General features: G+C 34.9%; 2 protein-coding genes across 2 annotated transcripts in view; both read left to right on the top strand.

Moving 5' to 3' along the window:
- Nucleotides 1-16,304, top strand: part of LOC128221378 (solute carrier family 22 member 4-like) — a 46,872-nt gene that overhangs the window by 12,327 nt on the left and 18,241 nt on the right. The gene's annotated exons all lie outside the window — the stretch shown is intronic.
- LOC128221372 (elastase-like) lies at nt 2,615-8,162 on the top strand. The gene is made up of 3 exons (XM_052929977.1): nt 2,615-2,714; nt 5,503-5,658; nt 6,196-8,162. The coding sequence occupies exons 1-3, from the start codon at nt 2,684-2,686 to the stop codon at nt 7,995-7,997; spliced, it is 1,989 nt and encodes a 662-aa protein (XP_052785937.1). The 5' UTR covers nt 2,615-2,683; the 3' UTR covers nt 7,998-8,162.

The raw sequence follows: 16,304 nt of genomic DNA, 5'->3' as shown, positions 1-16,304 counted from the left end.
CTCAATACCCTTTGTATCATGATATCCATAAATTTCAGCACTATGATTAAGTACAGATCTGACAAGAGTATCAAATAGGTTACATTTTATTTTTTGTATTTAGTTCTAGTTGGTTATAATATTCATGAAATATATTATTGAATGAAAAGGGCGAAGTGCTGAACAATAACCTTTGGTTTATAGTTCCAGTTGCCGCTTTTCAAAAGCGTAACGCGTATTTAAAGATTTGACGATACCTAGAATTATATTTATAAAGTATGAAGCATATCTTCAATGTCCCCCTGTTTCAAATATAATGACTATAACTTTCCTAATATTAACATTTAAATCCCACATCCCACTAGTCTGAGTTCCAAGACCACATTGGTGAGATAAAAGTGCCCGGGGTGTTATACAAATTATTTTCACATGTTGTGTTAGGAGAATGTCCAGTGTTTATGAAAAGTGACTTTGGCCACTTGGTGGCATTTACTACATCCAAGATGGCGTCCACGATGGCCGCTTAAGTGTGTGATATGGAAAAATAAAAATAATAGGCTGTAATGATATTTTTATACTTATCATGAAATAATTTTTTTAAATGTATATCAACACTAAACAGTGTCCACAGTCAAATTTATATACATTTATTATTTTCAAGATCAAGGTCATTTTAGAGGTAAAAAGGTAAATTTGGAGAAAAATACACTACCGGACTAACTTCTTTCATTTTTTTTTAATTATTATGTATGCAGCTATATTATTAAGCAGCTATCTATGAATGCACCCTATATGTATCCTATATGCTTAAACCATGAAGGTATTCAAAATGGACTATATGTGGCATAACTTAGAATTAAAAAAGGTTTATTGAACACAAAGTGGACTTGAGAAGAGCAAGAGTGTGATGATTGTCTGGAAGATCGGGGTTGGTTATTGCCAAAATGTGGCTTGGGTTTGTTTGATAATGACTTGGCTTGGCTGTAGCCACACTTGGGTTTTTGAGCTCCTAAGGAACCCCTAGTAGTAAGAGAGGTACAAAATGGGCTTTATTGCCATCATTTAGAGTTCTGTTGGGGACTTTTAAGGGCATGTGGAATTTGCTTTCCGCATTGCACACCGAGCCCTTATGGGATTTAGGGCACTTAGTGGGCTTATATATAAACACTTCAGGGCTTGCTTAGCACGTATTGGACCTAGGATGAACAGATTTTGAGTTGCTTGATACTAGAACATCAACACATTAGGTTGGTTAAACACTGGATGGACTTGAAAAGCGAAAGTTCTGGCTTGATGTGCTTACCTGGCACTTATAAGAATACAGCTTGTTAAGCCTTCATTGGCTCATGCAGGGACATTTTGTTTTTAACTTCACTTAGGAAAATATATGAACTATAGTTTACCGTTATGTATTGACTTTTGTTTTCAAATAAAATATAATCAAAACAAAAATAAATGAATTCATAACACAATCAATATTTAACCTTGATTTTGGAAAACTTTGCTTTTGTTTTGTATTTCAAAATGAAATAAATTATTAAATAGTTATCGTCTATGCATAATTATATATAATTTAAAATGAAACAGTTACAGTGTACTAACATTAAAGTATCTTGGAAACAACATATTGTGGTGACTGCCAAGACATGAACTGGGCAGACACCTAATTGTTTCCAAAACATTGTTCAAACATTTCACTAAACAGAAATGAAACTGAGATAAAAAAAAAAAAAAAAGAGAAAAATATCAATTACTTTTCTGAAAACCATTTTGTAAGAAAACACAATTTGATTAAAAAACATAAAAAAAATAGAAAGACGAAAATAAACAACATGTGCAATTTAGGTAAAGAAAAGGTAAAACATCAATTTTAACGGAAAATCTCAAACTTTGACCTTTAAATGACCTTGACCTTGACATTAAAGTTCTCAATGTAATATGTCAATTTGAAGTACAGTGTGAAAGAAATAATATCCATGTGAATTTTCACTCTCAGTAATTTGATAAAAAACAACTTATTCGAGCATATCATTTTTACTAAAGGTGAGACACCAATAAATAAATTCCCTATATATTCTATAGTCAATTGACAAATTTGTACACACTAAAACACTGATTTCTAGTTCTTCACGACGCCAAACACCCATATGAGTAGAAAGCTCTTCTTGTTTACTTATGAAACAGCGTTAGAAAAAGGTTACGATTTTAAAGGAAAAAGATTGGTCGAACGTAGCCACTCTGTATTCCGTAAAATGACCAAATCCGGCGTACGAAAACTAACAATGAGGTGATAATGTACATACACACAAAGGTCAAGTAGGTCCATTTTTTCTTAATGTTTAATACATTACCTAGGACCTATAAACCGTATAAAGGTCCATGGCATTACCAATCATTTCCAGCGATAAAAGTTCTTGAGTTTCACATATGTTATTTGGAATATCAACTTCAATAAGCTTATCGCAAAATTTCAGACCAATTACCTCCAATCCAAAACTAAACAATAGTTGTATTAATTACGGAAAGTAGATGCCAGTAAATGTCGTGCTACAGTCATCATTTTACAATGACGATAATCGCATGTATTATTCCTAATGGGTAAATTAACAGACCAATTAACGACAAAAGTTAAGCACTTATACAGGAGGCCGGCTATAAAAATTCCCACTGACGCCAGTCGGGCCCGAGTGCTCAAGTTAAAAGGATGGATCGCTTTGCCTTTCAATTTGCATTTTGTAAGTATCTTTATTTTTATATTTTTTAATCTAAGAACTAAATCATGCTAAATATCGGGAGATACAAATCAGGGCAAGGGGAATAATAACTCAATACTATGTTCTGGCACTAGCTCGAAGTAAGTGTAAAATTGATGTATTTGATAAGATCTAGTCTAATTCCCCGAGATGTCAAATATATAAATGTGTTCGATACGATGTAGTCTTATTTTAGGAGATTTCAAATGTTTGATAAGACGAAGTCTAATTTCAAGAGATCTCGTATATATAATGTGTTTGCTAAGATGTAGTCTAATTCCAAGAGATCTCGAATATATAATGTATTTGATAAGATGTTGTCTAATTCCAAGAGAAGACAAATATATTAATGTTTTGATAAGATGTAATATTAATCAAAGAATTGTCAAATATAACTGTAAGATAAAATGAAGTATATCCATCATCAATCTATAGTAAGGTAGCATTGATACAGAGGAGTGCTTAACCATCAATTTAGACATTTTTCAGTTATATTCATTAATGCTTTATCTTGAGATATTTCAAAGCCAGTTTTTGCAAGCACGTTATTTATTTTTTTCTAGTATAAAAATAATATAAATAAAAAAACATTAAAAAGTTACCATACTCGTGTTCGATAAATTGGTAAGATGAATATATTTGTTTTAAATAAATAGAGATGTTGGATTTATCATTTGCAGGTTTATGTTTACTCTTAAACTTTTATTATTTCTCGTCCATCATAAGCGCCATTTATTTATTAAATTTTACTTTTATTGCGATTCAAAAAGCACAGATGAACGGATCCTAGTATATATAAAAACTAATCGATAATATAACGTTTGGATGGAAACAATATAATTATTAGTACGGATGGCCTAAATGTATGGAACGCAAAATATACATAATCTCAAGCGCTCTTCAAATAATTAGAGAACTCTTAAATTCAATTAAAGAGGGTTTCAATTGTATTGATGATAGCATTTGAAGAGCTCTACAATTCAATTGTAGATATCTCCCAACTAAATTGAAGACTTTTGTAATTGAATTGTAGAGCTCTGAAATAGATTAGAGACCTCTATTATCAGATTGTTGATCTCTTTAAATCATATTGTTTTGTTATAAATTTAGCTGACTTTATGCTCTCAACTGTTGAATTCTAGAGATTAAAAATAGAATAAGAGCTATGATCAAATTTATTATGGATAAGTACGGATTTGTTAGAATTAGAGCTATCTAAAATCATTTTTGCCCTAATTAATTGAAATCTAATTATCTTCGACTGATTTGACGAGATCTATTTAAGAAATATTACACACCACTGAGGGTCATTTGACATTATAAGGACCGGCCAGTCAGCCGCCGAAAGTGTAACGCCTCGGTCCATTCACCTTCGGGGGCTGACTGCCCGGATCTTATAATACCATATGACCCGAAGTGGTGTGTTAATATTTCTTATATTATACCGAACATTTTAAAGTACCATTATTTATTTTTAATGCACTTAAGATGTGTTTTTTTGAACAAAGCTAATAGTGTTTACTTGCGAAAAATCTACGTCGGTGTGACGTAGGTCTTCAATTGATTTGAAGAGGTCTTCAAATCAATTGACGAGGTCTCTTATTATTTAAAGAGGTCTCTAAATATTTGAAGAGTCAAATATCTCAGTTTTAGATTTGACGTTCCATACTTCCGCGACAATCTATAGGCCACAGTAATGGTCAGGGATGGTGATTGTTTAATTTATAGAGGAAAATTGTATGATTCAGTTTTTAGACATGCATAATATTTCATCGAGTGCTCACTCGAAAAGTAATATTCCATGAATGGCTTTGCCACGAGTGAAGTATTTACCTTTGACGTTCACGAGGTGACATATATTGTAATCTTAAACTGAAACAAACATTTTTTTCCTTTAGTTCATGCTTATAATCTAACAAAAATAAAACAAAAAATAATAAATGATATTTAAATCGAAAACCGTGCGAAATTTAAACAAAAGAATGTAATACTTACTGGGAACGAAATAAATGATGTCATCACATTTTCTTCCCGACATCGCATGCGTTAATGTTTCCAATTTACAATGAAACGGGTGAGAATCTGAGAAATTTGTCAAATTATCTTTCTATATATATACGTTTTTTAGAACAGTAAACTTATCGAGATATTATCCACAGTTTTATTTCAAAAACCAACCGGCGCGCATGAAATAAAACTATACATTTTCTTTTTCCCAATCCCTGGCCGAAATTATCACTTTTACAGCAATCTCCAATTAAAGGAGCATAACAAATAGTGTATTAGATAACACCAGGGTGAGGAATAACGTGAATTTAAAGGGGTTTTCAAAAGGGTCAACACGGGTCACAACCAAATCTTCAGCGTTGCATCGTACTATAACATTCTGTCAGGTTGAAATTTTGGCCAAGGATTGCATCATTAAAATACAAGCAAATCTAAAATATTTAACACGTGTAGAAACAGAACGTTGCATAGTCTTTTATAGCCTAAATGGGTTCATTTTTTTCAGAAATTAACGTCGCTAAGGTGTTTTTTATCATTGGTTGTAAACCGTGGTGACAAATGTGAGAACCCCATATAGTTCATTTGATTCCACACCCTGACATGTTAAAAATCACTTGTATGCAGAATCAGCACGAATAAAAACATCACTTTCACTATCTTCTTCAATTAATGTCACGTAAAAAGTGTAGATGATTCCAGTTCAATAACTTATCGAAGCACAAGTGTTTAAAGTAAATGCGTTTTATCGTTCAATACGTTACAGGCGTTTTGGTCGGAAGTGTGACGGTTGCTGATGCGGCACACAAGGTGGACGCGCATTACCATGCCCAGAAGGTCATAAAGGAGCGGAAACTGAGCGCATTGGACCGCCGAGAATTGCCACCATTGGACGCCACAGAATTGTTCGGAATGACCGCAGGTTCAGACGATTAATATACGGTGTTAAATCTATGATTTTAAGTTTGATGAATTTAAAATTCATTGAACATTTATGCCAAATATATGTCGCTAAATATTAATTACGACTGCATTAACCATTCGACTGAACATGCATCATGATGCCTTCAGGACTGACGAGACGGTCCTAATTGTTATGCCATATGGCCCAAAGTAGTTTGTAATCTATCTTATATCATACCGACCATTACGAGATAAATATAGACTATATCAAAATCAGTTCAATATTTTTGTTTGAATATATCCCGGAAAAGGACAGTTCAACCGGAAGCGTCACAGGACTGCTTGCTTGGCTCGATTTCCTCGTTGACTCGAACGGTAGCTCGAGGTATTTTTGCCGGTCACTTTGAGTTCCAGCCAACGGGTTTGGACAGTTCAATAAAAGTCTCAGGCTGATTTTTTCCTGTTTATTGGGAGCCATGATAATAATTTAAAAATGTTATTTTAAATTTATTAAATGGAGTTGCATCAGTATTATTATGTTGTTTTTTTTTAATAGGTGAAAGTCTGGAGACCGAACGAGAAGCGAAAAATGTGCTGGGAACACGCATTGAACGCATGAAAGAAAAATATCTCGGAGTGGACGTTTATGACATCGTTGTTACCGTTCGGAAGACGAAAGACGGTCACTTCACTGGAGACGCTTCGGGAAACATCCTGCAGGGTATCGAAGCAGACCTTTCGGACACAGAGGCTGAGCTCTCGGACGAAGATACTTTGAAAATAGCAATCAAAGCGGAGGGGGATCACTTCAGGGATGTGGTAAACCCGACCTACACAAAGTTTATCTACCTTCACACTGACGAAACTGCACGATTAGTTAACCGTGTGTCTTACTTAGTTGATGGAGAAAAACGGCCGATTTACATAATTGACCTGAAGTCGGGTGAAGTACTGCAAAATTGGCAAGGTCTCAGCACGTATCCTTGCTGCAATAAGGAAAAGTACACTGCGTCTGGTGGAAATATCAAGATGGGAAAGATAATGTACGGCGACATGCCGCATTGCCTCACACCGACAATAGATAACGGGATATGTTACCTCGAAAATGACTATGTCCGAGTTGTCGACATGCTGAATTCATTTAATAATACGATTGTTGAAACAGCAAGTTTTCCGTGCGACTTGGGATACGGCGACGAAGTTAACGGTGCGTTTTCCCCAGCCATAGACGCTTTCTTCTACGGAACGGTTGTCGCGAAAATGTATGAAGAGTGGTTTGATAGCAAAGCGTTGAAAGAAAAGATCGTGCTTCGAGTACATTTCGGAGATGCCTTCGAGAATGCATTTTGGAATGGTGTAAACACAACCTTCGGTGATGGCGACCAAATGTTTCATCCTCTAACCTCTCTAGATGTTGTTAGCCATGAGATAGCGCACGGCGTTACTGAGCAGGGTTCTGGTCTAGAATACAGAGGGGAATCGGGTGGTATGAATGAAGCCTTCTCTGATATTATGGGCGAGGCAAGTGAGGAATACCTTCTCAATCCCGACTTTATGGTAGGACAGGAGTTGACAAAGACAATGCCTTACTTGCGGGAGTTTGAGTCTCCAGACGCTGATAATAGGTCGATTTCTTACGTAACTGATATGACGAAACATCTAGATACCCATTTTAGTAGCGGTGTATTCCGGAGGGTCTTTTGGGTCATTGCCAAAATACATAACGTTCCAGTGCAACAGGCGGCTAAGGTATTCCTTTACGCAAATCGTATGTACTGGCACAGCACCGCTGATTTCTTTGACTGCTCGTGCGGAGTACTAAAAGCTGCCATTGACCTTGGACTGGATACGTATCCATACCACATGGCGTTCGACGATGTTGGTCTCAAACGCTGTGATGTCACAAAACATGTGTTCAGTCTCAACAACAACGTTACTCAGTCAGATATACAGGTCAGTAACTCAATCAATCCTACGTTCAAAATCCCCACACCTCTTTGGGCCAAGGACCTCATTATTAGCGCTCACAGCGACGCTGGTGTAGATGTACAAATTACCGTTACAAAGTTGACCTATGAGTTTGAAGGTGGAAAATGCGCTGGAGCAGATTATCTTGGATCGGGGACCAACCAGATCGTAATTAAGGATGTTGGTGAAACCGACGTTTTTATGAAACTGTCGCTAGTTGCCGCATTGGAGGAGACTGTTCACGGAAACACAACCACGTCTGTACCGATAACCGTAGATCTAACAGCGGGGTATACTTGTGACACCGAATGGGGCTTGGAATATGACGACTTTATGACAAAGTACTTCTTTAAATCCGACTGCAATCTGCCGTTTGAGGATGATTATTAACTGGAACTTCTCGCAACGATGATGGCAGGCAAATGTTTTGAAGATAGTTCAGTTTAATCTGGTTATGCTATTGCTTCAATCGCTTTTTAAATATGTAAATAATGCACAAGTTCATTTTGTTCTTGAATATTACATTTAAGCAGAATAAATGCAGCAATATTGACATTGGGCGTGTGTTTATTTATGCAAATACAACAAAATGAAAAAAAAGCATGGTTACTCAGATATGTTTTTATGATGAATAACTATAATATTGTTGATGATGATATACTTCGTATAGTGTGGACGGTAAGACAAGTGGCACAAGATCGAAAACAATAATTTTCTCTTATTGACGAACAGTCATGATGCTCTTCCTTGTTTCCAAGGCGGCAATTACACCGTTATATATATATAATCAATAACAAATACATGAATATTCCCATTCTCAAAAACATCACACTAAAATTCGGAAGAGTCGAGAGTCTAAAAAAGCCCAGTCTCATTCGAAAGCTCTATCTCATTCATGCACCTAGTCTCATTCCAAAGGTCTGTCTCAATCGACAGCCCAGTATACATGGAATGTTTTGTCAATACCATTGAAATAACATTATAAGCCAGTATAAATGTCATTGAAAGTAATACAAACTTTGAAGAATAAACATTAAATACATGTATTCGGTTGGGCAAAATACATCAACGATTTAACAGAACAGTCGTCTTGATTTGATTGAAACAAACCTTAGTTGCAACACTGTCAACGCCCGTAGCATCGGCCCAAGCGGTTTTCTAATATATATGTTTAGGAATCACTAGATCATGTATAATAATACTATTTTTGCAAATAAACTTTGATAAACATGCTCCTTAATCAGTTAACAAAATGATGATTGGAAAACCATTTTGCACCGAAGGGACCATAATTTTTTTACTGCCCAAAACAGCGGCATCGGACAGTCAGTTTTAGCCATTCAAAGCGTTTGGTTCGTCGTTCTTGCGAGCGTTATTTAAACCTCGATTTAATTGATTGATTAAATTGTTCAAATGTAATCTATCCATGTTGTCGCTGCGGTTGTAATTTAAAGCTACATTTTCAGTTGAAGTAAAACCAATGCAAGCGTTACATGTATAGATGCTTTGAGTGGCAATAACCCCGCCTCTTCAGTAATCAATGCCATGTGATACTTAAAGAAAACGTCAAATCGCTAACGGCTGAAGACGGGGTTTCTTTGATGTGTGAAGTCGATTGAAAGACCGTATATGTTGCACTTGATTCGAAATGCACATTGAGATTGGGGCGTGGTAAAAGAAACGACATTTCAGTGCTTTTAAACATTTAAACGCGAAGTTCAATAATACTGAAGGATCAGAAATTCAGTTACTATTATGTGAACGAAGTCCGTCTGCATCTAACATTCAGTTGAACTGTTCAGTTAACCCATCACTATTAGCATTCCACTTGAAAATGGAGAAATATACACATTGAGGAATCATAGGTAATAGGCCAGTCGTACTAACGTCTTGGGCGCCACCTTGGATATCTTCTTTTCAAGAGCCGCTTGGTGGCCAAACTCACTGACACGTTACCTAAAATATGATATAACCATATTTTGTACAGCAGAGAGGTGAAATTAATTTTCCGTATTTTCAAAATTTTCACCCTTGGAGCTCCGAACATCCTACAATATAATTATATTTGATAATAATAATATTTACATTCATATTGTAATATTTACACCTCAACTTCCATTCTTTAAATGAAGAATAAAAAGAATAACTTGAAATAGGGTCCCACTGTATCTCGGCTAAAACGTTTCTGACAAGTTTTCAGGATATTTTGGCTGAAATTGTAACATCTAGTGTGTTAACAAGGTTTTTCCTTTTTTGGACTCTGTGACCTAGTTTTTGACCCCATATGACCAATATTCGAACCTGAGCTAGAAATCATCGAAACAACCTTACCGACAAATTTCCAGGATATTTGGGCTGAAAATTTTACCTTAAGAGTGTTAACAAAGTTTTTCCATATTTGGGTTCTATGACCTAGTTTTTGACCCCAGATGACCCATATTCTAACTTGATTTAGAAATCAATGAATCAACCTTTCTGACAAATTTCCAGGATATTTGGGCTGAGCATGTTACCTCTAGAATGTTAACAATGTTTTTTCCATATTTGGGCTCTGTGACCTTGTTTGACCCATATTCGAATTTGTCCGAGTAATAACTGGGCAAACATCCTGACCAAGTTTCGTGACAATTGAGGCAAAAATGTGACAACTAGAGTGTTAACAATCTAAGTGTGGACGGACGACGGACGACAGACGACAGACGACGGACAATCATCGATCCTAATAGCTCACTCTCTGCCTACGGCTAAGGTGCGCTAAAAATGTCAAAATGGTCAATCTGTGAGAGAGCAGCTTTAAACTATGCACTATCAATTACACTTGTTGGTTAAAAGGGTATAAGGTCAAACAATAGAAGCTGAAGCTTAACACATTTCAGTCTTACAATATGTACAATGTTGATAACCAAACATAAAGTAATCATAAACACATCATCAGTATATACGATATACGCTTCCATACTACATTATCACATCATCGGTATAATAAAACGGTATACGCTTCCATACTACATGCTCATGTTTTCATTATATACGATATACGATAATAAATTACAATATTTCATTTTCAGAATATTCAATATACGCTTCCATACTAGATGATCACATCATCGGTATATTCGTTATACGCTTCCATAAAACTTAGTCCAGCAAATATTTAACATAAATGGTTATTTATTTTTTGCTGAGTAAATGCCTTTTATTAAACCATCGTGAACGTTAACTGCTGAACTATGAAATGAAGTCCTCTTTGAATAGTATTGTATTTAGAACGCGAACTATTTATGACTTATTTTTCATTGGATTTTCATTTTCAATACAAAGCAATCACTATGAATGAAAGTAATGTTCGGGTTAAATAAATGTTTTCACATTATCGTTAAGAACACAATTAATTCAATAAAAATGGGAATGCATGCGATGTTTATGTGTTACAGTCGATCGAGTTTTACAACTGGGTAACCGGTTGGTTGAATAGGACGTCACTCATATATGTTCTAAATCATAAGCATAGTTAACACTTGCGGAATACCTCAGAATTATCCATTGGTAAGTCCATATAAGTTGGTATTGTTTTAAATATTCAAGGCCAAATATTGTAACGATTAATTGTCGGTCAAATATTGTTTAACAAACGAAGTTTATATTTGAAAACATGAAAATCCGAATTTAATTAAAGAATATTAACATTTGCACTGAATATTCTGTACGATAAATTTTGTGTTCATTTTGCATGAACCGGTCGACCTTTCGTGACCTCTGTAGGTGGAGTTTCGCAAGAAAGACCTGGGCCATGCATACGTAAAACACACATGAAAACATTACGATAATTTTCTTGATTAACACGAACAAAATGCAACCAAAATCATTACTACAACAAAAAATAAATTAATAAAAAAGGGGAAGATAAAAGGATTTAATCTTATTTTTCGCGCTACATAGGTTTGCTAAATCGCGGGGAAACTTGTAAGTGTTCCACTCATGAACACATGATAACAGGTATGCGGTCAATTCTTGATTTACGTTTTAAATAATTATTTAAAACGAATGACAGCTAGTATAATCTTCAGCAGAAGAATATATATCTTTGAAGTTCCATCGACATCATATGTTTGTGTTAGAGCACACCCGATAATTGCAACGCCGTTGCCATTGGTTAGATGACGTCGCGCTAACCAAATTAGACCGCATAATATAACACGACATATCGTATATACTGAAAATAAGATCAAGTAGTCTTGTCGACTTGATATGTCTTTATTGTACCTAAGCAGGTCGACTTTATTTTATGCTATACTATAATATACTATACAATAATATAAAATACTATACCATACCATACCTTAATACCATACCATACCATACCATACCATACCATACCATACCATACCATACCATACCATACCATACCATACCATACCATACCATACCATACCATACCAAACCATACCATACCAAACCAAACCATACCATACCAAACCAAACCATACCATACCATACCATACCATACCATACCATACCATACCATACCATACCATACCATACCATACCATACCATACCATACCATACCATATACCATACCATACCATACCAAACCATACCATACCAAACCATACCATACCATACCATACCATACCATACCATACCATACCATACCAAACCATACCATACCATACCAAACCAAACCAAACCATACCATACCATACCATACCATACCATACCATACCATACCAAACCAAACCATACCATACCATACCATACCATACCATACCATACCATACCATACCATACCAAACCATACCATACCATACCATACCATACCATACCATACCAAACCATACCAAACCATACCATACCATACCAAACCATACCATACCATACCATACCATGCCATGCCATGCCATACCAAGCCATACCATGCCATGCCATGCCATGCCATGCCATGCCAAACCATGCCATGCCATGCCATGCCATGCCATGCCATGCCATGCCAAACCATACCATACCATACCAAACCATAGCAAACCATACCAAACCATACCAAACCATACCATACCATACCATACCATACCATACCATACCATACCATACCATACCATACCATACCATACCATACCATACCATACCAAACCATGGAGACTACATACCTCAATTTTACGACAGGGCATACTTTTGTTTTGAATATACTGATAATGTGGTTGTGCCGAACTTTTTTTCGTCGGCTTGACGAGCTTGACCAGCTATTACATATATATTATCGACTTATCAACGGACAAAATGGATATGACGTTTTAATTTTAATTTGACAACAGTAGTTGAATATGCTACGTCAACGTCATTAAGTGAAGTCGACATTAAAAGGAAAATAAATGAAAAAGTCGACATTACTTTGACAACATGTGATTTTATAATTAAGTAGACAAGAAAACTTCATTATACCATTATCAGTAATGACGGTTACATAATGCGCTTCCATACAGAACTATTATTACGAAATTGCTTAATTAAATCGGCCTGATTTGTTAACTTCGATGCGATTCCAATAAAATGAGTTGTTGTTTTTAAAAAAAATCAGTCTTATTTCATCGTTATAGAAACTAAAGCATGGGAGATTCATCTGAGACAAGTATCGCCCCTGAAACAGAGACTTTCTTGCATGAAAATCAGCGATCATTCGGTAACGTGAACACTAATAATATAATAACCATGTACAAGGTAAGGAATCACGTGACCTAAAGTGGAAATTAAAGTCACTTACTTGTTTGTTTACATCGTTTGTGGCCCGTGCGGACCTATGTAAGTCACGTGATTCCTCATCCTATTATAGCAATTCTGTTTATATTTCTACGATTTAGTTCTTCACCTACTAACAGATTTGTATTCATTAACATGTTAAAGAATTATTCTAGAAAACTTGAATAGCAACTATAGTCATTGATGTTCTAAAGATTTCATTTTAGTAATTAAAAGCAGAGTATTCGTCCGCGATGTATCGTAACGCTATTACTATTTAATTGTTGGACATTTTATACATGTTCTTTAGTGTAGCGAATTACTTCTAACAATACCATATGAACATATAATTAAAGCTACACATTTACAAACTAATTCCGAGCGGTTTAAACATATGTACTTCTTATAAGATTCAAGATTCAAGATTTATTTACAGAATATCCAGAGGGCCATATCCCATGTGGACAAATATATATACAATATAGTGTTTTCAGGTGATTCCATGCATACAAATAACAAAACTAGACAACCAAAAAACAACAAAGAAAACATAAATATCAAATACGCAAATACACCAACTTCATATGTTCAGTAAATCAAAATATGTTATAATGCAATCTATTAATTTAATTAACGTGTCAATAACGTTATATGTTTATTCACAGATAAGTTGAAATAAATACATGTACATATATACAATAGTTGTTCTATAAAGAGAGTTGTGTTTGCAAAATATCTGCAACTCCCTATATCGGACAACCTATACAAAACGAAACTATAGGAAGCCTAAGGGAAATCACTTAAACTTTAAAATTCACTTTTGTAATAGTCATATCTGAATCAGGTAAGATTAGATAATGACTGTAAATGTAACAAAATTTAGAGAATCATTGTACATGAACACTGTGTGCAAATATTCAGTCTAGTAACAATACAGACAGAGAGTGTGTGTCGAAGTGAAAAGTTATATTTAATAAATACTTATACGGATTTAAGCAATCATGCGTACTTATTTTGTTTCAGGTAGAGATACTTCACCAGAAGTATTTGCATACATCATTTATGCAACTATCAATTTCGAATTTGTTTTCCTAAATAATAAAAGCTGAACACTCACTTATGTAACAGTACTTCTATGTAAAAGTATATCATACATGTTTGTTAAACTAGTAAATATTTATAACTAACTACACAATACAAAACGTTACATGATAAACGGATAGATCACAATACACGTGCAATAATTAGGACGCATACATGTCAACTGATCTAACTAAAAATACATTGTAAACATATATACAAAGATTTCTTAATATGTCTTCTTTATCAGATGTAATTAATTGGATAAACTTTTGCATGTTTGGTCTACGTCTATAAAATATTGGTATATATTTACGTCTTATATCAGAGTATAGGCCACATTCCAGAACAAAGTGGTATTCGTCTTCTAAGACTTGACATGTATTACATTTTCTCTCATCAACGGGTATTGGATTGGGTTTCGCCCATCTTCCATTCTCGATCATAAGTCTATGTGCAGATACACGTAATCTTGATAAACTAAATCGAAACTTTTTAATACTGCATGAGATTAAGTAAGGTTGGAGTTTAAAACATGCTATATTGTTATAAAACAAAGCTCTACTAGAGGCTTCTAATCTTCCATTCCAGTTTTGAATAAAATTATCATTTAGTCTCTGTTTAACATAAGCAAGAAATAATTTATCGTTCCCTACTTTTTGGAAGAGCCATACATCATAAAAACCGAGTGAACTCAACAGATCTCGTAATAACGAGCACCAACTTTTCTTATTAGGGTACCTTTCACAGTCATTCAATAAAGTAAAATATATTTTCTTATTAAACTTATTATCACTTGTACGTAATAACTTAACCCAATACTTTATAATATTACTTATCTAATTGTCTGATAGTTTACACGTCCAAGCTCACCATAAATAAAATCATTCTGTGTATTCTTTTAACACCCAACAACCTTTTACAATATTGCATATGTATTCGCTCTATGGCGTTACCTTTGACAAAGCCCCACACTTCACTACCATAATTTAGAATGGGAGAAATAAGCTTATCAAACAAATCTAACTTGTGTTTAATAGTAAGGTCCGTAAATTTATACAAATACTTGTTCATCTTAAAAATTGCTTTTAAAGCTTGCCCTGCAATTGTATTTTGGGCATCTGAAAATGAGCCCCCGGGAGTAAAAACCGTTCCCAGATAATTAAACTTATTAACAATCTGAATTTCATTACCATTATAATAAAAATGAATATTTGCCGGGAGCCGTCCTCCCTTCCTAAAAACAATTATTTTTGTTTTATTAGTATTCACAATATTCTTATATGAAAATTTCCTCATGAATCCTTTGGTCTTTGATTAGTAAAAATGATTTACAAAATGATTAACTATTATAAAACAATCCTAATCAAACTAATCAAAACTTTAACAGTAACTCTACCTTATAATAAACTTTGTTGTCTCTATATAGATCTTGTTTTAAATATTAACCTACTCGACTCAAAGTATCACTACGACCCGGTCTCTGGTAATTTATATCAAAGCCCATTGGTGCGTTACGCCACAACCACAAGGATTGTGACAACCAGGCAGTTTACAGATACATTTATTTACATGTGTTTACCTTAGTTCAGAGTTTACACTACGACGACCAGCAACAGAATCTTCAACCATTTTGGTGGGTAAGGTTATTTATACTCACTCTTGGGCCTTGCCCATTCCGCCGGGGCGCCGATAAAATTGTTAGTCATTTTAGGGATTTGGAGCATAGTGCACAGACATAATGTAACCCTGGTAAGCTACACCGGTTCTTTAACGTGCACCCGTGTATAGCTCTGTCACATGGGACCCCCATTGGACGTCCCGCCCTGAAGACAATTAGTATTTAGTGGTGCGGCGGGGAATCAAACCTGCGACCTCTGGATTGA

Source organism: Mya arenaria, chromosome 2, assembly GCF_026914265.1.
Source record: "Mya arenaria isolate MELC-2E11 chromosome 2, ASM2691426v1".
In the NCBI taxonomy this organism is placed as follows: Eukaryota; Metazoa; Mollusca; class Bivalvia; order Myida; family Myidae; genus Mya; species Mya arenaria.
Note: the sequence above shows the minus strand (reverse complement) of the source record. Positions and strands in the feature narration are given on the sequence as shown.

Bases quoted from the DNA above. Each gene is read 5' to 3' on its own strand.
- LOC128221372 (XM_052929977.1), top strand. From the start codon at position 2,684: ATGGATCGCTTTGCCTTTCAATTTGCATTTT. The intron at 2,715-5,502 runs GTAAGTATCTTT...AATACGTTACAG, and splicing joins TGCCTTTCAATTTGCATTTT to GCGTTTTGGTCGGAAGTGTG. The intron at 5,659-6,195 runs GTTCAGACGATT...TTTTTTTAATAG, and splicing joins ATTGTTCGGAATGACCGCAG to GTGAAAGTCTGGAGACCGAA.